Consider the following 22,821-nt stretch of genomic DNA (forward strand, 5'->3'; position numbering starts at 1 on the left):
AAATTTTTACTTATCCTTATCTCCAAAACACCCAGACTAGAAGGTATGTGTTAGTTCTAGCCAACTTAAAAATTTTTTAAATCAGGAATTATCTACTATTTTTCAGGAAAGCGGTCAGTACCCTTCTTAGTATTAAAAACTGAATTCCAGGGGCGCCTGGGTGGCACAGCGGTTAAGCATCTGCCTTCGGCTCAGGGCGTGATCCCGGCGTTATGGGATCGAGCCCCACATCAGGCTCCTCCGCTATGAGCCTGCTTCTTCCTCTCCCACTCCCCCTGCTTGTGTTCCCTCTCTTGCTGGCTGTCTCTATCTCTGTCGAATAAATAAATAAAATCTTTAAAAAAAAAAAAACCCTGAATTCCAATACTCTATTGTGGGTTGACTCTGTGACTTTGCTTTAATCCATATAACTTTATCTTTTTTTCCTACAATGGGACGAGCGCTAGTCAGCTGTTACATGAGAGTGGTCAACAGGAGCTAAGATGCTTCAGCACTTCAGTGTACTTCACATTGAATATATACAGTGTGCTTTAAAACTTTATTTTCTTGGGATCTCCTAGGAGTGTATCTTTTTTTTTTTTTTAAGATTTATTTATTTATTTGAGAGAGCACATACATGCACAAGTGGGGGTAGAGGGAGAGGGAGAGGGAGAGAAAATCTCAAGCGGACTCTCCCCTGAGCGGGAGCCTGACTCGGGGCTTGATCCCAGGAACCTGAGATCATGACCTGAGCTGAAATCAAGAGTTGGATGCTTAACCGACCAGCCCCCAGGGCCCCCAGGAGTGTATCTTTTTTTATTCTCCTATGAAATATACATCATCTTAATTACTACAGTGGTCTTCATTTACACACAAGAGTGAATTGGTACATGATTGTTCACTTTGCATGATAATTCACATTCCTTTTTGGATATCAAGTCATTTTGCTAGGCAAAATCCCATTAAGCTAGCAAAATTCCTACTATTTTAAAAATTGCTTGATTCAGGGGCACCTGGCTGGGCTCAGTCAGTGGAACATGGGACTCTTGACCTTAGGGTTGTAAGTTCAAGACCCACATTGGGTATAGAGATTATTAAAAAAAAAAAAAAAAACGACTTAAAAAAATTGTTTTATTCCTAAAGCAGAAAGTTCACTCTTCTCTGGAGAGGTATAAGTGGTGTGTAAGTGAGTTACACCTATACTTGGGTGAGTGATACGAAGAGCTTTGTGCATACGAAAAGTTGAATAATTTGTGTTCGTTTATAGATGAAACTCTACTGGTAAATGTGGTGTGTGGCATTCTCTCTGGAGTCGTATCCTCAACCATCGCTAACCCAACTGATGTTTTGAAAGTAAGCAGTGCGATCCGTGTCTTACAAGGCACACCCCACGTTTTACTGAGAACAACATTCAGATAATGAAAAGCTGTGACTATAACATATACTGTATGTATGAACTTGTTTATAATTTGAGCGCCATGAAGACTCGAACTTGGAAACATCACATCCACTGGGTGGATTTCTCACTGATATGGAGGAACTCCAAAGTAGAGCTCATTGTAGAGACAAGGTTTTTTGTGATTAAGCAGAAAAAAAATTTGAGCTTGGATATGTTTGAATTTCATTTTTCATTGAAAATCTTCCAGGTTTTATTGGTTCATTAAAAATGGATGAACTGCAAGTTCTACACAAGTGTGCTCACTAATGACCATTTCTGACATGTGATGTTATGCGTTAACTTGATTTCAGGAAATACGAATGGAAAAACATCCTTACCACAGTTAGACCTCATGCATTGGATGACCTTGTTGACAATACCAGGGATGCAGCCCCTAGATCCTTCCTGGAATAAGACAAGGAAATAAATTAATTAAACAAAATAAAAATTAGGCAGGACTTACTTTTTCTTTCTTGTTTTTTTTCTGAGATTTTTGTTTGAGAGAAAGAGAGAGAGAGAGAGAGCGAGCGATAACATGAGCAGTGGGGAGAGGGAGAAGCAGACTCCCCGCTGAGCAGGGAGCCTGATGCGAGACTCAATCGCTGGACCCTGGGATCATGACCTGAGCCGAAGGCAGATGTTTGATTGACTTGAGCCACCCAAGCGCCCAGGACTTACTTTTTTAATGCTCTCAGGATGTTTGGCTCTGTCTCTCAGTCTTCTTTTTTTTTTTTTTTTTAAAGTTTAGGTTTTTTTTTTTTTTAATTTTATTTATTTATTCGACAGAGATAGAGATAGCCAGCGAGAGAGGGAACATAAGCAGGGAGAGTGGGAAAGGAAGAAGCAGGCTCATAGCGGAGGAGCCTGATGTGGGGCTCGATCCCATAACGCCAGGATCACACCCTGAGCTGAAGGCAGACGCTTAACCGCTGTGCCACCCAGGCGTCTCTGTCTGTCTTCTTTTTTGTTCCTATTAGTTAACCAGTGTTCACTGTGCTTCTACCCTCTACCAGCTGATGTACTGTGTGCTTAGAATCCGAAACTGAGTAAGAGAAGGACCCTGCCCTCAGATCCTTCACTCTAATAGGAGATTCTGGCACACATCAGCGTTTTATGCAGCAGGTGAAGGTGCAGCATGTGGGAGGGTGCTTTTGCCAGGATTTTGTTGGGGAAAAGTGAAGAGAAATAACCATATTCCTCTTAATCTCTTAAACATATGTCGGGGCTTATAGAAGGGCAGTTCCTGTATTTTGCTGTATTTTCCCATGTTAGCATGGCAGTAACACTTTCCTTTAGAAGTTAGAGATAATTGCTTCGTAAACAAAAGTAAAGTACAAATTTTTAGTGAGAAATCCCTTTTAATTTTAAAAAATGTAGAGAGCTACATCAAACCTTATTTTTATGTTGGAATCTTGGTCATATGAATTCCACCCACGGCCGTTGTCAAGTTTATTTGTAAGTTCAAGTGTAACAGAGTGTGACGGGCATCATGTGGTCATCTTGTGCTCAGCTGGCCTGCATACCTTTTGGTTCAGCTGGTTGGAAATGGTAGTGGCTTGAAGTAACTAATTTAAGAAATATGCTTGCCCATGCTTGTGCTGCCAAGTATGCTGGTTACTCAATTATCAATTATGTGAAATCTTCGCATACCATCACATTCCCTTTTCTGTTCAGTAACTTATAAGGAAATATGTCATTTTCTTTCCTTTTCAAAAGACTTTAAAAATCCATTTTTTGGACACTTAATGAGCTCTGGACTCTACTAGATGCATTTTGTTGATTCCAAAGTGCCTCAGAACCAATCCTTATGAATGTTAAATCCTTATAATTAAAAATCCTTATAAATCCTACAAAGGGCGTTTTAAACTAGTATTATAATCCTATTTATCCCCCAGTTCTTTTAATGGTTAGTAAGCAACAGATTGAATGATTTTCAGAAGTCTGCATTCGGGGAGACTTTCCTTCTCATGTACGTCTTTACGATAATCTCTAGATACGGATGCAGGCACAAAGCAGCACCATTCAAGGCGGAATGATAGGCAACTTCATTAACATTTACCAGCAGGAGGGAGCACGAGGACTGTGGAAGGTAAGTCTGCAAAACAAAGCCAACTTCCTTACTTAGTTTTTCCCTGTTTCCCTTCTTTGAATTTATTTTTCCTATTTCCATCCTCTTATTTAATCCAAATGGCAAAATGGCATACGGGAAGAAGAGTGACGTCTGCCCTCGAAGTTAGTTTCTTTCTTAATTTCATTACCTGTAAAATGGGAATACGAGGAATATGTCATAGTTTTAAAGTACCTTTTGAATAATTCATGTATAAGAAATTGAGCACTTTTTTGTTTGTTTACTTAAAAAAATTCTTATGGAGAAGGGTTTTATAGCTTATAGTTACGTTGAATTTTTTGATCTGTGTGGTTTCCTGGTCCTTAAATGAAGACCATTAATAGGCAAGCACTGCTATGGGGTGCTGGTCCCTGGTATTCTAGGAACCCATCAGTTCACAGAATTGACCTTAAATGTCATCCAGTAGAGTCCTCTCAGTACGTACTAGGAAACCGGAGCCTCTGTGAGGCGACTTGGCCTGGCCAGGGTCTGGCCAAGGTCATACAGTTAGCGCCAGAATCAGTCCCGGACGTGGGAGCTGCTGACTTCTGTACCCTCTGGTCTTTTCTACTCTGTCACTCTATAGATTTTTAAAGGCCTGTTCCGTGGAGAGCTGTCTGAATCTTGGTTGTTCCTATTTTTACCCAGGGCGTGTCCCTTACGGCCCAGAGGGCTGCCATTGTGGTCGGCGTGGAGCTACCAGTCTATGACCTCACCAAGAAGCATCTGATTCTCTCGGGTCTAATGGGAGACACTGTGTATACCCACTTCCTGTATGTTTAGAGATTTTAAAAAAATGGTATTTTAGGGATGCATGAATTCAGGGTGGCAATTTGCTATAAATTTATAGAAATTTAAAAGAAGGTTTATTATAAAAGTATTATATTCTCATATTTGAAAAATTACAATTCAGGAAAGAATCAAGAAAAAGTAAAAGTCCTTATCTGTTTACATAGGTTACCACGGTCAACAGCTTGGTTTTTAGGCACGTGCAAATATGTCTATAAAAGTATATTATGTGTATTTATTACATAAGCAAGATCACACTTAGCATTCTCTTACTTGCTTTTTATTTTTATTATTTTAATTGTTTAGCTTTATTGAGGTGTAATTGACAAACTTGTGAGCTATTTAAAGTGTATGACATGATTTGATACGCGTACAGAATGTGAAAGCATCTGCCCCCGGGGTTCATTAACACATCCATCACCTCACATATTTATCCTTTGTGGCTTTGTGTGTGTGAAGACACTTAACTTTTACTCTCTTAGCAAATTTCAGTTATATGATAGTGTTATCGACTATAGTTTCAATATATCAACCATATCAACTACATAGTATATCAGCTACGTATTAGATCCTCAGACCTTGTTCATTTTATAGCGAAAATTTATGCCCCTTTACCAACCTCTCCCTATTTCCCCCATCCTTCGCCCCTTGCAACATGGGTTCTTTGTTTTTTGTTTGTTTATAGATTCCACATATAAGTGGTACCATGCAGTATTTGCTGTTCTTACTTTTTTAAATTTAATAATATACTCCAAATATCTTTCCATGTCAGTACAAACAAACTTCATGAATTTTTAATAGCTGCAGGTTAGGATGGATGTATCATGGTTTCAGCCACTGAAGGCTGATTTTGCCTCTCGAGGGACCTTTGGCAGTTTCTGGAGACGGTTCTGATTGTTAGGACTGGGGAGTCCTCTTGGCACCTGCTGGGTAGAGGCCAGGGAGCTGCTCACCGGCTTACAGTGCACAGGACAGCCCCCTACAACAGAGACTTGCCTGGTCCCAAAATGTTAGCAGTGTGGAGGTTGAGAAACCCTGTCCTGAGTTAGTCGATACCAAGTATGGTCTTAGTCTTGTGAGACCGAAAGTTTCGTAGACCCGGAGACCTCTGGGGGGCATTACAGTGAGGACATCGTTTTCTCTGTTCTCCCAGAACGGTGTAGTTATGATAGGGCTAAGATTACTCTGATGCCTGCTTATTATCAAATAGATGCGACAGATAATCGTTGGAGGACATTCCTTCATGTTTCTGTGATTCTTTGACATTTCAGAACCTCAAAGGTATTCTTAGTCAGGGACGGAATTTATAAGTCACTATAATCAGTGCTGTATTTAAGAAGTTCGTGCAGTGCTCTAGTGACGGACCTCCTCCTTGAAACCTTTTCTCTTCTTACGTGTCACTTTGGTGTCGTTTGGGAGGAAACTGTTTCCTTCCTCTGATAGTGGTTGCAGCTCAGTGGTGGTAAACTTTTTGTTTTTCCATTGGTATCTTTTTTCATAGCTCAAGCTTCACCTGTGGTCTGGCTGGGGCCCTGGCCTCCAACCCTGTCGATGTTGTGAGAACACGTATGATGAATCAGAGAGTCCTTCGGGATGGCAGGTGCTCTGGCTACACAGGAACCCTGGACTGCTTGTTACAGGTGAGAGTGGATGTGCTCTTGGGCAGGGTGGTGAAGTCCTTTCACAGCTCATTAGCTTCCTTGTTCCCCTCTGAAGAGTTTTCTTATCACAATGAAAAACACAAGGGTTAGAGCAAGACAAACCCGTGGATTTGTCACTTGTGATTGTGTGACTTTGGTCAAGGTACAGACTCTATACCTCAGTTTCCTCGTAAGTGAAATGGGAGAATAATAGCACGTATGTCATAGAGTTACTGTAAAAATCATTGAGATGATGCCTACAAAACAGCATAGTGCCTGGATTCATGTGTGATAAGCCTTGTTAGTATAATTAATAATAATAAGGGACACTTAGGAAATAAGCAAGTTTATTTTACTTAATCTTCAATATTCTAGTGGTTTGTTTCAATCATTGAAACTGCCCCCAAAATATGCGTGTGTGTGAATATAGACATACATATTCACACACCCACTTATTTGTATACATATATTTAACTGAAGAAGTAACTGAATTTTGAGGGCTATTATAACTAACACGAATGATGCTCTAAAGCCCTGAGATGGTACCCAGTTTGGGCCACAGTGCGGCAAACTTTTATAAATACAAAATCTAGATGAATATTTAGAAATGGAAGTTCATTTCCTTTATACCGCTGCGCTATTGTAAAGGGAGAGAAAATCATCAGATTTTCTGCCATCACAGGAGAACTGTGTCTCATTCCAAAGTGTATCGCCCTCCTCTCGAGTCCTACTGGAATGAATATCCTTCATTCAGACATCTCTCAAAAGAGCACATCGCTCTCACTGTAATTTTCAGTTTAAACAGTGGGGCCTCCCGTTCACGAGGGGACGCAAGTTCACAGCTGTCTCCCCGACTAGCTTGCCAGCGGCTGGGGATCAGGGCCCGCGCTGCTGTTCCTGCCCTCTGGCGTGGTGCTGGCACACCCTCGATTTCCAAGTACTGCTCAACGAAGCCGAGATGCTTGTTTTCATCCACCTGACGCCAGCCGTGAGGTAGCGGTGGTCTGAATTAGGTCTTTGCCACCGTTGTTTCGCTTCTTTATTCCCCACCTGCTTGCGAGCCCATGTGGCTGGGAGGCAAGAGACCCAGTTAGAATTCAGTCTCCTTTCTTGCTGCTTCAGCTGCCAATTGCCTGCCTGGGCGTGGGCCGGTTCAACACGGAGCTGTCGTCTTCTCCGATGCAGAAGCCTTTGAAAACAAAAAGAGGCCGAGGGCACTGAGATTTTAGACAGTCTTTTCAAGCATGATTTTATTTTTAAGATAAATGGATCATTCAGTCTGGCTACTAATGAGTTATTATCGCATTTGACGTAATTGGAAAGTTGGAAGTTAACTTGATTCCCCCCCGCCCTTGTAACAGACATGGAAGAATGAAGGGTTTTTTGCGCTCTACAAAGGGTTTTGGCCAAATTGGTTGAGACTTGGTCCTTGGAATATCATTGTATCCTTTTCTGTCACAGTACATCTGAAGAAAGATGTAGCGGAAAGAAGATTGTATAAACTGTCATGTTATTAATGATAATTTAGAAGTGGCTTCTTACTTGTTTGAGTTCCTCTGATTCTAAGAAATAATGATTCAATTTCTAGCTGAGCAGGTATAAAATCTCTGGGCTGGGCTATATGAATCTTGGTTTAGTGCTGGTGTTATTAAAAGGGAATGACATCAATACAAATTTCTATTCAGACTCTGTTTTAGAAGCTGAGAATATTTATGAGTACAGAGAGAGACAGGGATTGATTTTATATCCCTAGCCACCCTTGGGAAGGATGTGGTTTGGCAGCAGTGTTCTAGAATGCTTATTTTAGAGAGTGCCTGCGGATAAACAGGAATTAGCTCCTGAATTATTTGGCCGATTAGCACAATTTCCTGTATGCCGATGTGGGAGGCAGGAAAGAAGTGGCGGTTCGGTAGACAAGGAAGGGCAGAATTATAAAGAAGGGAAGGTGGTTTTCCCCATCCCCTGTTTCTCTTGATTGGCGCCTGCCTCCTGCTGAAAGCCTGCCTTGCCGTGACCCTTGAGGAGCGCTTCCCAGGGCTTTGCTGTCTTTCTGTCTGCCATGGAATTCACTGTTCTGGAAAGTCTGCCCAGCACAGCGGTCACCAGAGCTAGTCAGGGTGGATGTCATCTTCGAAGAGGCTCTGGGAGCTGGTGCTAGGGGATTTAGATATCTCCACTGAGGTGGCTGTGTCCCAGGCTAACCCTGGGAAGTCTACCGGGAAGATCTTTTGGGGTGGGTAAGGATGGAGCCCCTCATGTTCAATCCTGTCCATGGCATGTGGCCTGCCCAGACGTGTCTGCTGAAGGTGATGTCTGTGAGTCTGTGTTTAATATGTCCGGGTTGTTAAGTGGGCAGCTTCTTCGTCAGCCTTAACCAGTAACCGCAGTTCTTCGTGACATATGAGCAGTTGAAGAAATTGGATTTGTGACAAGTCAAGGCTGCCTGAGCCCGCGCTCTGAAAGCGCTCCCTTCCGAGACAGTACAGCTTCCCGCGCGTCACGCTGCTTCTCACTGCTTGGTTCATCACTGACTGAGGCGCGAGCAGCAGGTGAAGACGGGCTTCGTTCAGGTTGCTGTGTGTTGGCGGTGGGCGCCGCGCTCCAGTGTTTCCTGCTAGACACTAACCTCCAAGCACGAGGCCTTACCATGCAAGTGCCCTTTGACATCAACGACCGCATGTAGAACGCATGTTTCTTGCTAAAGAAAACTTGCGGGAAGATCAGGAACCGTGCGTCGTTTTCTTCAGGCCAGAGGAGCACCTGCTGTGTCTCCGCTCGCAGCTGAGCAGGCCAGCCTGCTCTAGAGAAGCTCATCGGAACCATGGAATAGAGCCTCCAAGGGGGAGTTATTGTTCCTGAGCGTGTGGGGACTGTCGCTTCTCGTCAGCTGAAGAAATTTCACACATGGAGACCTGGCCCTTTCAACTCCAGCTGTAAACAGGGCAGGAAACAGATCCCTGGGATTTCGCACTGCTTTATGATTTCCTATTTCGGCAGGATCCTTCACTTACAATAAGTGATTTTCAGCCTTTGAAGGCTTGACCTTTGTGAGGAATTGTTACAAAGTATTAATCTCTAAACCCATGATGGTGTGAGAAGTTGGCTTTGAACATGGCAGGGTCCACGTTGATGGAAGATCTTTGAGGCAGCTGGGGTTTGGTCTTAGGTGATGTTAGCAGTTTGCTCCGATTTTTATTATTTTCCAATCTGTAAAATGGGGGTGATAACCTGTATTGGTGTTGGGGGTCCGATGAAGTCAAGGGTAGCTGCTAGTACCTGCCTGGAGGGTAGGCGGTGTACCTCAGCCGTGCTGTCGTCCTGCCGGAACCCCGGCATCCACAGGCTGGTGTAAAGAAGAGAGCAGTTTCATGACGGGGTTCTCACTGGAATCCCCAGCAAAGCCCCTCCCCAAAGGCCTTGTGAAAAGAGAGAACACAGTCTAAGTTACAGTTTTATTATGGTTTCCTTAGCAAGATGTGGTGAGTGAATTGAAGAGTTGATTTTTCCACATTTCTGTTTTTACTTTAGTTCAGGTTATGTTTATTGAGATATGTCCTGTCTCGGACTTCCTGTTTGGTTTGGATGGAAAACACTTGCTTGACATTTTAAAAACTCTCTCTTTAGTGCTGCACCTGTTTTCCAGTTTCTGAAAGAGGTATATAGTATCCTCCTTTCTTTCTCTAAAGACAACAAAAATCTTTCTCCCTCTTCTTTCTTGCCTTCATCTTGTTCTTTTCAAAATAAAAAGTGACTCTGAGAACCCGAACTTGACACTTCTAGAAGACAGCCCAGGGAAGGGGACATATTTACTTGGATACCTTCAGTTCTACCATTCGAGAACATTGAATACACACTGACGGGGGCCCTGGGGCGGACCCTTCTGCAGTATTTGCGGGCAGGTTCCCAGTTTGTCCCGCCCTGGGTCACCACCTCCCTTGATCCCGGAATGGACGGCATGTAGGTTTCTCTTGGGGATCGGGCTGTTTTCCTGCCAACCACTTTCACGTTGCCTTCTTTATTAATGTTTACTTTGAAAAGATTTCGTGAGGCAGAATTGTTATTTCCCAATGAGAGACAAAGTCATTAAGAAGAGAAAGGAAGAAGTGGTGGAGTGGCGTGTAGGTGCTCATTGGTTAAAGCCTTAGTGGAAAGTCCGGATCCCCCGGCCCACTCGGGACGTGACTGCAGAGCTGAGCTCACTTGGCCCGCTCCTGGTACTGAACCGTATCTTTAGACAGAGATTTTTTTCTTCTTACCAAAACATTCCATTGACCTGGTAAGGGATTTCCCAGACAGGCTTTCACTTTTGAGTTCCTTGAGTTTAAAGGATTACTTTTTAAGAACCACTTTTTTTTTTTAATGAAGAAAACATTATATTTTTTAAGTGTACATATAATTCCTAAAACAGTAGAAGCAAGTTCATTTTGAAGACCATGTAAAGAGTCAACGTCCTGCAACGTTCATTGTGTCAATTTATTCAAATTATGTACATGTTCATACCAGGATGAAAAGAAACTCAAGCCTCACTATAAAACTTGAGCACGTTTTTAAGACAAAAATGGAGTACTTCTCCAGTGTAGATTTATCCAACATGTTATATAGAACAGGATCTTAACCTGTTCTGGGTTTTCTGCTTCCTGAAGGAGTTCACGCAATCGTTAAGCTTCTCACCAAGAAAGAACTTACGGACTTGGAGACTCAGTCCCCTTATTTTCAGGGGTGTGACTACAAGTCCCCCAACCCCCTTGGATATTGCTTAAATGTGGCAAATGGATTTTCAGCTTTTATAACTAAAACGAAGATAATGGATTTTTTTGTTTGCTTGTGGATTTATGTAATCATCGATGCTGAATGTTGCTGATCTGTGATATAAAAATGGCTCCTGTTCTCCATATTTATTCATGAGCTAGAAATAGCATGTATTAAATAAAAATGATACATTTTTCATAAACCTTTATATTTCAAGCTCTTTATTTAAGCATTGTTGGAATATGTGGCATAAACCTTGTTTCATTGTTTAATAAACTGGAATAATACATAATAATCCAAATGATTTGTGGTTATTTTCAAGAAATAGAAACCTTTACACAAAGACAAGCTCCAAAGAGTCCAGAAGGTTGGAGTAGAAATAAATGGCACTTGTGAAAGTGGCTACAGTCATTTCTCCTCATGGAGAAGTTGTTGGGGTCATCTTTTTATTTATTTTTTATTTTTAATTAATCTCTACACCCAACTTGGGGCTCGAACTTACAACCTGAGATCAAGAGTTACATGCTCTACCACCCGGGCCAGGCAGGCACCCCAGGATCATCTTCTTAATTGCCTGGACACTTGTGTGACCTCCCACCATACGAAATCCTCTGCAGCCCGGTAGAGGCCAGTGACTTTGATTCATGGACTGGCTTGGCAAGGTCCCTTGGAGTTGCAGGACACCAGCGTGATGACTTCGGTGCCTTGCACCTTCAGGTTCCTTCAGTCATTCCAGTGTGTGGTGTTGGCTGGAGACAGGGGCTGGGATATTTGGTTAATTGTGAATCAGGGACAGGCACCCCTGGTTGGCATGAAATGCAAATTTAGGTCATTAATTTTTTTCACTTAAAAATATTTTGGGGGTGCCTGGCTGGTTCAGTCGGAGTATGCGACTTGATCTCGGGGTTGTGAGTTCAGGCCCCATGTTGGGCATAAAGCTCACTCAAAAATAAAAATTAAAAAATAAATTTAAAAAAACCTCATCCATAAGATTATAAAAAACATATGTGTATTTTTTTTCTAGGTGCCCGTCTTATTAACATTTGAATTAAACATGATAGTTTATTGAAAAAAATAGAGTCAGGGGAAAAGGGGCGCTTTCTCAGTTCTCTCACCTGAGAGATTAAATGACGTACATGATTGACTTCATATGAAGGTTAGTGAGAACCACTGGCTGCTGGTGTTTCTCAAAGGCCTGTGGACAGTACAACCCTCATGTGCATTATGGTACTTGTTAAGACACATTTGGCTTTTAATCCAGGCTATTTATTTCTAAACTGGCAGTTGGGAAAATAAGACCCTAAATTTCTTGGTAGATTATAACCAGATCCATTCTGAAGCGAAACATAGGAATACAAGACAAGGGGGCGCCTGGGTGGCACAGCGGTTAAGCGTCTGCCTTCGGCTCAGGGCGTGATCCCGGCGTTATGGGATCGAGCCCCACATCAGGCTCTTCCACTATGAGCCTGCTTCTTCCTCTCTCACTCCCCCTGCTTGTGTTCCCTCTCTTGCTGGCTGTCTCTGTCTCTGTCGAATGAATAAATCAATAAAATCTTAAAAAAAAAAAAACAAGACAAGGACAGTGTGTATAAGGAGGTTTCTTGAAAGCTTGATGCAAATAATGGAATGAAGAGAAAAAAAAAAAAAACCCTAGAAACTACCTATATGTCTGTATGTCCCCTGCTTTAATGATCCATACAATGGTTTACTATGTTGCTCTTGAGAAGAATGAGTTAGAGCTCAGCCTGCTGACTTGGAAAGATGTCCATGATACGTTATTAAGTAGGAAATTTAAGATGTAGGCTCCTGTATAGGCCATGAACTCATTTCTTAGGGAGAAAGCAAACTTACGTATGGATGGAATGGATTTTAGGGGTATGTACTAGAGTTCTCCAGAGAAACAGAACTGGCAGGGTGTGTGTGTGTGTGTGTGTCTGTGTGTATACATGCATGATTTATTTTAAGAGATAGTCTCGTGTGACTTTGGGGGGTTGGCAAGTCTGAAATCAGGAGGGCAGGCCAGCAGACTGAAAACTCAGGCAGGATTTCTGTTACAGTATTGAAGTAGAATTCCTTCAGGAAACCTCAATTGTTACCTCTTGAAGCCTTCAACTGATTAGATGGGGCCCACCATATCATCAGGTGTTATCTTAAAGTTAACTGATTATGGATGGTACTCACACCTACAAAATACCTTCACAGCGACATCTAGTGTTTGCCATACAATGACAACATAGCCTAGCCAAGTTGACACAAAATTTGACCGTCATAGGGTAGAAAGAATTAGAAATATTTTCCTTATACATAGTTATAATTTTTGGTTTCTCAAAAGTCTGTATTTTGTAATTTAAAACAAGATCTTAACCCAAAATGCAAAAAGGACTAGCTTGGGATACAGATGTTCTATTTATGGTAAGTGGGGCGAAGTGGGAGTTGCAGTGTATGTAATATTTGATATATATTTTAAGTATAGAATGTTTCTAGAAGTATATTAAGTCTGTAAAACTTAAAATTGAACTAACAAGGACAATGGGAAACTTTGCTGTTTATTTCAGTTTTTAACTACTTGCTTTTTATTCAACATACTTAATACCTGTATGATTAAAAAATAATTTAGCCTTTTTTTTTTACAGTGGGGAAACACCTGTATAAAGAGTGTATCATGTGGGCTGTGAGCTTAACCTCTAAACTCCTGGGTTATTTTACATAATTCTTAGTCTTTCTCTGACCATACTAAATTTCAAGTTACACTGTTTCATTGCATTATATGGTAGAGACAACTACATTAAGAGGTTTTGCTTCATTAATTGAAACCTTGCAAATATATTTCTACAATTCTTTTTTTAAAAAAGATTTTATTTATTTATTTTGTTTTTAAAAATATCTATTCATTTTAGAGGTGGGAAGGGGCAGAGGAATAGGGAGAAACTTGAATAGACCGTATGCTGGGTGCAGAGCCCAACACAGGGCTGGATCCCATGACCCCAAGATCATGACCTGAGTGGAAACCAAGGGTTGGCTGCTTAACTGCGTGCATCACCCAGGCTCCCCTATTTATTTTATTTGGGAGAGAGAGTGTGTGTGAGTGTGAGTTGGGGGAGGGGCAGAGGGAGAGAGAAAATCTCAAGGAGACTCCCCGCTGAGCCCCACTGGGGGCTTCATCCCTGGACCCTGAGATGATGACCTGAGCTCAAGCCAGAAGTCAGTCGCTCAGCTGACTAAGCCACCAGGGCGGCCCAACATTCCACTGTTCTTAATGGAAAGGGAAGCCGAATGAATATGTTACTGCCGTGTGTGTGTGAGTTACTCTAGACTTAAAAGGAATCCACATCTTACAGTTAGAGCCAGAGTTACAAACATCCAAGGACTGCTAAGGCCACTGGCAGACTGCATCCTTGATTATATCCCTGCTTTCATTTGCTGTACCACTTTGTGCCTTTTTAACCTGATAATTTGCATATGGTAGATAATGTGATAAAACTTGTTGTGTTACACGGAAGCAACCTTCTAAAATTTGCTTATTACTCCTGGGATTCTTATGTGGTGACTGAGATTAATATTTAAAAATTATAGTAAAATACACATAAAGTGAATTTCTCATAGAAGTGTATACTGTGTGTCATGAAGTACGTTTGCACTGCCGTGCAACCATCACCACCTTCCATCTCCAGAACTCTTTTCATCTCGAAGAACTGACACTCTATACCCATTAAATAAAACTCCTCATTCTCCTCTCCTCCCACGCCCCCAGCAAACACCGTTATCCTTTGTTTTTGTGATTTTGACTACTCTAAGCACCTGATATAAGTGAAATTATACAACTTTTTTTTTGAAGATTAATTTATTTATTTGAGAGAGAGACTGTGCATGGAGGGAAAAGGGAGAGGGAAAGAGAGTCTTAAGCAGACTCCGTGCTCAGAGCCCAATGACGATGCGAGGCTCCATCTCATGGCCCTGAGATCGAGACCTGAGCCGAAACCAAGAGTCAGTTGCTTAACCGACTGCCCCACGCCTGCGCCCCAGTATTTGTTTTTCTATGACCGGCTTATTAGCATAATGTCTTCATGTTTCATCGACATCGTAGCATATTGCAGAATTTCCTTCCTTTTAATGGCTGAATAATATTCCATTGTGTGTGTAGACCACAGTTTGGTTTATCTTTTCATCTGTCAGTGAACACATGGGTTACTTCCATGTTTTAGCTGTTGTGGATAAGGCTATGAACGTGAGTGTACAAATATCCCTTTGAGGCCCTGCTTTCAATTCTTTTGGGTATACACCCAGATGTGGAATTGCTGTAGTAGGGCGCCTGGGTGGCTCAGTCCGTTAAGTGTCTGCCTTTGGCTCGGGTCATGATCCTGGAGTCCCAGGATAGAGTCCCACATCAGGGCTCAGCGGGGAGTCTGCTTCTCCCTCTGACCCTCCCCCCTCTCGTGCTCTCTCTCTTTCTCTCACTTTCTCTCAAATTAATAAAATTTTTAAAAACAGTCATTGCTGGATCATATAGTAATTCTATTTTGGGTTTTTTTGGAGGAACTGCGTATTGTTTTCTGTGGTGACTGTACCATTTTACATTCCCACCAGTAGTGCACCAGAGTCCTAATTTCTCCACATCCTGGCTAACACTTGTTATTTTTTGTGTTTTTTGAGAGAAGCCATCCTACTGGGTATGAGGAGATATCTCATTGTGGTTGTGATGTGCATTTCCCTGCTGATTAGTGACATTGAATTTCTTTTCATGGCCTCCTGGCTATTTGTATATCCTCTTTGGAGAAATGTTTATTCAAGTCCTTTACCCATTTATGAATTAGGTTGTTTGTTTTTTGTTGTTGAGTTTTAGGAGTTCTTTATATACTCTGGATATTAATCTCTTATCAGATATATGATTTGCAAATATTTTCTCCCATTCTGTGAGTTGCCTTTTTGCTCTGTTGCTAGTGTCTTCTGATACACAAAATTTTTCTATTTTCATGAAATCCAATTTGGCTATTTTTATTGTTGTTACCTGTGCCTTTTCTCTCCCATCTAAGAAATCGTTTCTGAATCCAGTGTGGTTAAGATTTTGTACTATTTTTTAAAAAAGAGTCTTATTGTTTTAGTCTTTATTGTGTTAGATTTAGGCCCTTGGTCCATTTTGAATTAATTTTTTTTAATTTTATTTTTAAGCGATCTCTACACCCACTGTGGAGCTCAAACTCACAACCTTGAGATCAAGAGTCGCACGCTCCAACAACTGAGCCAGGCAGGTGCCCCATTTCCTAGTTTCAATTTCATTTATCTCTGTTGTAGTCTTCATTATTTCCTTCATTCTGCTAGCTTTGAGTTTAGTTCTTTCTTTTTCTAGTTCTCTAAGTTATAAAGTTAGGTTGTTGATTGAGACTTGCTTTTGAATGTGTTTATAGCTATAAATTTCTCCCTTTGTACTGCTTTCACTGCATCCCATATGTTTTGGCAAGTTGTGTTTTCACTTTCATTTATCTCTAAGTCCTTCCCTCCCTCCTTCCCTCCCTCCTTCCGTCCCTCCCTTCCTTTTGAGAGAAAGAGAGTAAATGTGTGCACAAGCAGGGGGAGAGGAGCAGAGGGAGAGGGAGAGGGGGAGAGAGAATCCCAAGCAGGCTTCCCCCTCAGCATGGAGCCCTACACGGGGCTAGATCCCATGACCCTGAGATTATGACCTGAGCGGAAGTCAAGAGTCAGTTGCTTAACCGACTGAGCCCCTCATTTGTCTCTTAAGTATTTCTAATTTCCCTTCTGATTTCTTTGATCCATTGGTTGCTTAAAAATATGTTGCTTAATTTCTATAATTTTGTGGATTTTTCTGTCTTCCTTTCTTTTTTTTTTAAGATTTTATTTTTAAGTAATCTCTACACCCAACCTGGGGCTTGAACTCACAACCATGACATCAAGCGTCACACACTCTACTGACTGAGCCAACCAGGCACCCCTTGTGATTGGTTTCTAATTTCAACCCAGTGTGGCTAGAGAAGATACTTTGTGTGACATTTGTTTTTTTTAATCTATTGAGACTTAATTTGTGAACTAACACATGGTTTTCTTGGAAAATGTTTCTTGTGCACTTAAATAGAATGTGTATTCTGTTATTGTTGGGTAGAATGTTCTGTATATGCCTGTTAGATCTAGTTGCTTTTTTGTGTTAAGTCCTTTATTTCCTTATTTATCTTCTGTTTAGTTGTTTTATCCATTATTGTGAGTGGGGTAGAACTGTTTCTCTCTCCCTTTAGTTCTGTCAGTTTTTGCTTCAAAAATTTTGATGGTTTGTCATTAGGTGTGTAAATGTTTGTAATTGTTATATATCATCTTGCTGTATTGAACCTTTTATTAATATTTAATGTTCTTTCTCTTTTGTAAGCTCTTTTGACTTAAGTCTATTTTGTCTGATGTTAATATAGCCATTCTTGCTCTCTTTTGGTTACTATTCCTATGGAATATCTTCTTCCTTTTATTTTCAGCTTGTTTGGTCTTTGGATATCGAATGAATCCCTTATATACATCATATATTTGGATCTTGTGTTTTTATTTTTATTTTTTAAGATTTTATTTATTTATTTGACAGAGAAAGAGTACAAGCAGGGGGAGCGGCAGAGGGAGAAGTAGGCTTCTTGGGAGGCTGATTCAGGGCTGGATCCCAGGACCCTGGGATCATGACCTCAGCCAAAAGCAGATGCTTAACCACACAGGCATCCCAGATCTTTTGTTTTTAATCCATTCTCCAATCTTTGTCTTTTGAGTAGAGAGTTTGATCCATTTACATTTAAAGCAATTATTAATAAGGAAGGACTTCTGTCATTATGTTACTTGTTTTCTTTATGCCTATAATTTTCTGTCCCTCATTTCTCACCTTACTGTCTTCGTTTGTGTTTACTTGACTTTTTGTAGAAGTATGTTCAAATTCTTTTCTCATTTCCTTTTATGTATATAGAAATTTTCTTTGTGGTTACCATGGGGATTACATTTAACATTCTAAAATTAAAACACTTTAATTTGAATTTGTACCAGCTTAACTTCAATAATGTGCAAAAATATGCTTCCTTACAACTCTGTCCCCAGCCTTTTGGTCATTAATGTTACAAATTACTTTATACATTGTGTGTCCAGAACAAACTAAAGCTTTTTTTTAAATCTATTTATTTGTCAGAGAGGGAGAGAAAGAGCAGAAGCAGAGGGAGAAGCAGGTTCCCTGCTGAGCAAGGAGCCCGATGTAGGACTTGATCCCAGGACCTGAGCCAAAAGCATCTAGATGCTTAACCGACTGAGCCACCCAGGCATCCCAAACTAAAGCTTTTAAAAAATTCCTTAGTTTCTTAAATCATTTGTAAAACATGATATGGAGTTATAAACGAAAGTTACAGTAATACTAGCTCTTACACTAATAATTTAAAATTTTTCTTTAAGGAATAACACTTGACTTTTTATTGTTCCTGTATTTAGCTTTATTGAGATCTTTATTTTCCCATATGGTTTTGAGTTACTGTTTAGTGTCCTTTCATTTCACCTTGTAGGACTCTCTTGCACATTTCTTGCAGGGCAGATCTAGTGGTCATGGCTCCCTCAGTTTTTGTTTATCTGGGAATATCTTCAATTATTCCTCACTTGGAGGACAACTAATGTGATGTTATAGTTGAATGCCATATACCATACTCTCCACAGCTAGAAATCAATATTTTTATCTGGAGAATAAGAAAGAAGGATTAAATACAAGTTAATTTTTTTAAAAGCTTTATTTATTTATTTGAGAGAGAGAGAGAGACAGTGAGTGCATGAGTGGGGTGAGGGGCAGAGGGAGAAGCAGACTCCCCATCAAGCAAGGAGCCCAACTTGGGGCTCTATCTCAGGACTCTGAGATCATGACTTGAGCCAAAGGCAGACGCTTCACCAACTGAGCCCCCCAGGGGCCCCTGTTTTTGTGATGTAGTAGATTAAGAACATGGATTGTGGAGCTCAACTGCTCAGATTGAAATCTTAGTGCTGCCACTTACTAGCTGCATGTTTCTGGGCAAGTTGTTCAGTCTCTCTGTGCTCAATCTCCTCATCTGGGAAACTGGGTAGTAATAGGTCTTAACTCATAGAGTCCTCGTGAAAATTAAAAGAGTTAACGTATGTAAAGTGGTAGAGCACATAGGAAAAACTCCATGTAAGTGTTTGCAGTTGTATCGGTCAGGATAGACGAGGTAATGCTGTGGTAAGGAATCGCCCCAACGTCTCAGTGGCTTGTAACAAAGATTTAGATCTTATACACACCGCATGCACATCAGAGATCAACTACAGCTCTGCTCTGTAGTGCCTTCCCTTGGACCCAAGCTGATGGACCTTATTTTTGGTATATGGTTGATCTGTGGCCCAAAGAAAAGAGGTCATAGTGAAGCACATACTGGCTCACGGTGTCTCCCTGGAAGTGATACACATGGTTTCTCACATTTTATTGGCCAAAGCAAGTCACACAGCCACTCTTGAGTTCAACAGGATGATCATGTGTTATCCTTCCGGGGCAGGAACATCCAAACAAGGCCAGTGTAGGCAAGGAAACTGGAATGCTTAAGAGATTCTCACGCAGTCTACTGCGGCCCTTCTCGTTCTCTTGAATCCTATGTGGGCCTCCACACCAAGACTGTCAAAAACACTTCCCCTGACTGTGTCCCCCGAGGAGGGCCCAGAAGATACTCCCTTCAGTGCGGTATTCTGAAATGTGCTGATGGGAGCAGCCGCTTCCTTCAGAAACTTCGCGGTGCGTGTCCGCTGCAGGCTGAGAATGGCGATGAGCCATGCTGCCACTGAAGCGAACTTCTGATCTCAGAGGCCAAGAGACACTAGACATGGTCACTGCAATTGGCGGTGGGCCCACAGTGGCAAATAGAACGCTTTGACTCGTGAGGATCGTCTAGGGATGGAGTCCCTAGGAATGAAATAGATGGTCAGCCTGCTAAAAACGTAACTTGATTTACATAATTGGAACTTGCCAGGTAAGCAGAGATCTAATTTGGGTCACAGTCGTAGAGTCATGGCCTCTCACCCAGTTCCAAGGTCTGAGCTGGTTTTCAGCCCTGGAACCCTTTGACACTGCTCCAAGCATATACTCGAAATCTTTCCTCAAACCCCGAGAGACCTATGGCCATTACCATGGGCTTCTTTGGAGGCAACATCCAGCATATTTGAGTTTACTGCTCTGACCTATTTAGGAAAGAACTTGTAAGGCTGCCAGTCTGGAGCGAGGCCCGGAGCAGGAGAAGGTCTGCGGCAAGTCCGGGCTTGAGTACGTGCTGCTCTGTCACATGGACGCACCTGATTGTCTGGCACAGACGGGGTGCTGTGTGGAGACTTCAGGAAACCCCAGTAGGAGAACTGCAGTGCACACCCCTGGAGTTTGGGGGCAAAGCCATACCCTTTCTTGCAAATAACTATTTTTTTCTTTGTGAAACAGCTCTTGAGTTTTACTGGTCTCTGACAGAAACTGCAAGTTTTGTTTTTTTTTCTTTAAAGATTTTATTTATTTATTTGACAGAGCATGAGCAGGGAGAGCAGTAGAGGGAGAAGCGGGCTTCCCACTGAGCAGGGAGCCCGATGCGGAGCTCGACCCCAGGACCCTGGGATTGTGATCTGAGCCGAAGGCAGGCGCTTCACCGACTAGCCAGCCAGGCGCCCCAGAAACTGAACGTTTGGTCATGTTGCTTGCGCTGCCCATCAGGAAGCGGCAGGGCTGAGGATGGCTCCTGAAAGTTCTGAGAACAGAGGAAAGCAATCTCTCATTTTTTGAGTATGGTGGGAGAAAATGGAACAATTGTAGAGTACCCCCAAGCCCTATTAATGTTAGCAGGGTAGAAAGAGCTGTGAAGTCCTGGAGGCAGCTTCTACTCCTCACAGCGACTCCGGGGGCGGGGGCGGGGGGCAATTAGATGTTCTGTATCCGACGGTGGTGGAAGATGCCGTGGAGCTACAGTTGGGCCTGGAGAGGGTCTGGCAGTTTGGATACAGCTCCAAGTGACAGGGTGCCCCTCAGTGCTCAGCTATGACGTCTTTCCCCGGGAGGGCTTCTCCGCGCCCTGGGTGAAGTCCAGCTGGCTCAGGTCATGATCTTGGGGTCAGGGGATCAAGCCCTACATTGAGCTCTGAGCTCAGTGCGGAGTCTGCTTGAGAATCCTCTCTCCCTCTCCCTGTGCCCCACCCCCGCTCATGTGTGCATGCTCTCTCTCAAATAAATGAATAAAAATAAATCTTTAAAAATAGAATCCTTAAAATGGAAAAAAATGTTATTGGAATTAAAATAGAAGGCAAACAGTTGAAGAGAGAACTAGTCTACTGGAAACCAGATTTAAAGACATTTCTTCAAATACAGCATGAGACAAGGAATGGAGAACATCCGGGGGACAAACGAAGCACAAGTGAAGACGAACCACCTTGGCTGCGCTCGTGGATTCAAGTCCTGCTGCCCCGGCAGTACGAGGGTGCTGTTGGAAGTCTGAGCGCTCAGAAGAGTTTCTTGCCCAGTTCTTTTCCAGGGCCACTCCTGACTGGGACCGTCACACTGCAGCTGTTCACTTCTAGCCGGTGCCTACGTATTGCCCAAAACCATCTATAAACAGGCCTAGGGCTTTTCGTCCTCTGGCCACAGGGAAATCCCAGCGACGCCGCAGGTGTGGCTTGAGGGCAAGGCAGCCGTGCAGCAGAGCTCCATGGCATGGGCGTCTGAGCCACCCCCTCATGCCTCCAGCAAGGGCCTGCGCTTGATCCTGTGTAAACCACAGCACTCCCATGTACCCCGTTCCACTGCCAGGCGCCCGCCTCCTCCTGTCCATTTTACGTCTCACGGTTAAACCTCAAGCCCTGTGGATTTTATCCTATTGTCTCCTCCAGGCATTCTCTTCTCTCTGCTGCGTCCCCACCTCCCGACTGGCCTCCTGTCATTGCATGTGTCCTTCTGTCCAGGGCCTTTCTACATGGCCCATCTGGCGATGTCCTCCCTGCTCATTCTCTTCAGCGTACAGGCCAAACTCCTTAGTGTGGCACCCAGGGTTTCATAGATTTGTCTCTACACCCTTCTTGGGCTTCATCTCTTGTCACTTTTCTAAACTCACCTCTAAATTCCAGCCATATTGGACAATTTTTGACTTCTGAAAGTGTTCTATATTCTGGCTTCTAGGCATGAGCACATGATGTTTCCTTTGTCTTGAAAGGGTTTCTCCTTCTCTATTTGCCCCATTGCCCTTCTGATACCAGTTCATTCAAAACACATGTATTGAGCATCTACTGTATGCCAAGAACAGTGCTTAGATGTTCTTTCTTCCAGGAAATAAACCTTATCTTCCAAGAATGGATTAGATGCTTTTCTTCTGTGCTTTATGTAATATCATCTCAATCTTGCTTCAGTGATATATTGGAATAATGTATGGTCTATACAGTCATGTATTGTATTGTACTTTCCAGTCCTTCTCTGTCTCTCTCACTAGATTGTAGGGTCCTTGAAGGCAGGAATGTTCTTACTTAGTATTGACTACTCAGACTCACTAGCACAACACCTGACACACAGTAGGTGCACACTGAATGTTTAATGAGTGGATGAGTTCATGAATGAATTGGCTATGTTTTGAGATCCCTAATACTATAACACACACACACACACACTCACACACACAACACACATATATAACAAAAGTACATAGGAGTAATTAATATATGCACACTGTGACAAATAATATACGCTCATTTAAAAATATTAAAAAACAGAAAATACAAGTAAAATGGAAACAATTTAAAATGACTATCTAATAGGCCATCAAACAAGTTTACCATGGTTCTAGACTTAAATTACTTCCAAATGTTTGTTGGTATCTATGATGAACATCTTTGTACATAAAGATTTTTTTTTTTTTTTTAGTATTTAAGACTACCAATTTTTTAAAAAGCCCAGAAGAGGGACACCTGGGTGGCTAGTTGGCTGGGTGTCTGCCTTCGTCTGGGGCTGTGATCCTGGGGTCCTGGGATCGAGTCCCACATCGGGCTCCCTGCTTGGTGGGGAGCCTGCTTCTCCCTCTGCGTGCCACTCCCCCTGCTCGTGCAGTCCCTCTCTCTGGCAAATAAATACATAAAATCTTTAAAAAAAAAAAAAA

General features: G+C 42.2%; 1 protein-coding gene across 7 annotated transcripts in view; it reads left to right on the forward strand.

Annotated features, from left to right (window-relative positions):
- The window catches only part of SLC25A30 (solute carrier family 25 member 30), a 36,586-nt gene extending 13,765 nt beyond the window's left edge, over window positions 1–22,821 (forward strand). For 4 of the 7 annotated variants that reach the window (XM_087865125.1, XM_087865128.1, XM_087865127.1 and 1 more), the window contains 5 exons: window positions 1,247–1,332; window positions 3,411–3,506; window positions 4,173–4,297; window positions 5,815–5,953; window positions 21,051–22,821. In XM_087865125.1, coding sequence (XP_087721251.1) covers window positions 1,247–1,332; window positions 3,411–3,506; window positions 4,173–4,297; window positions 5,815–5,953; window positions 21,051–21,293 — 689 coding nt within the window. In that variant the 3' untranslated portion in view covers window positions 21,294–22,821. Of the gene's footprint in view, window positions 1–1,246; window positions 1,333–3,410; window positions 3,507–4,172; window positions 4,298–5,814; window positions 5,954–6,811; window positions 7,396–8,340; window positions 12,280–15,868; window positions 15,945–21,050 lie in introns of those variants that run through there. The other 3 variants (XR_015725946.1, XM_087865130.1, XM_087865129.1) reach the window with 3 other exon arrangements.

Source organism: Ursus americanus, chromosome 10, assembly GCF_024610735.1.
Source record: "Ursus americanus isolate L20-20 chromosome 10, mUrsAme1.1.p, whole genome shotgun sequence".
Classification (NCBI taxonomy): Eukaryota; Metazoa; Chordata; class Mammalia; order Carnivora; family Ursidae; genus Ursus; species Ursus americanus.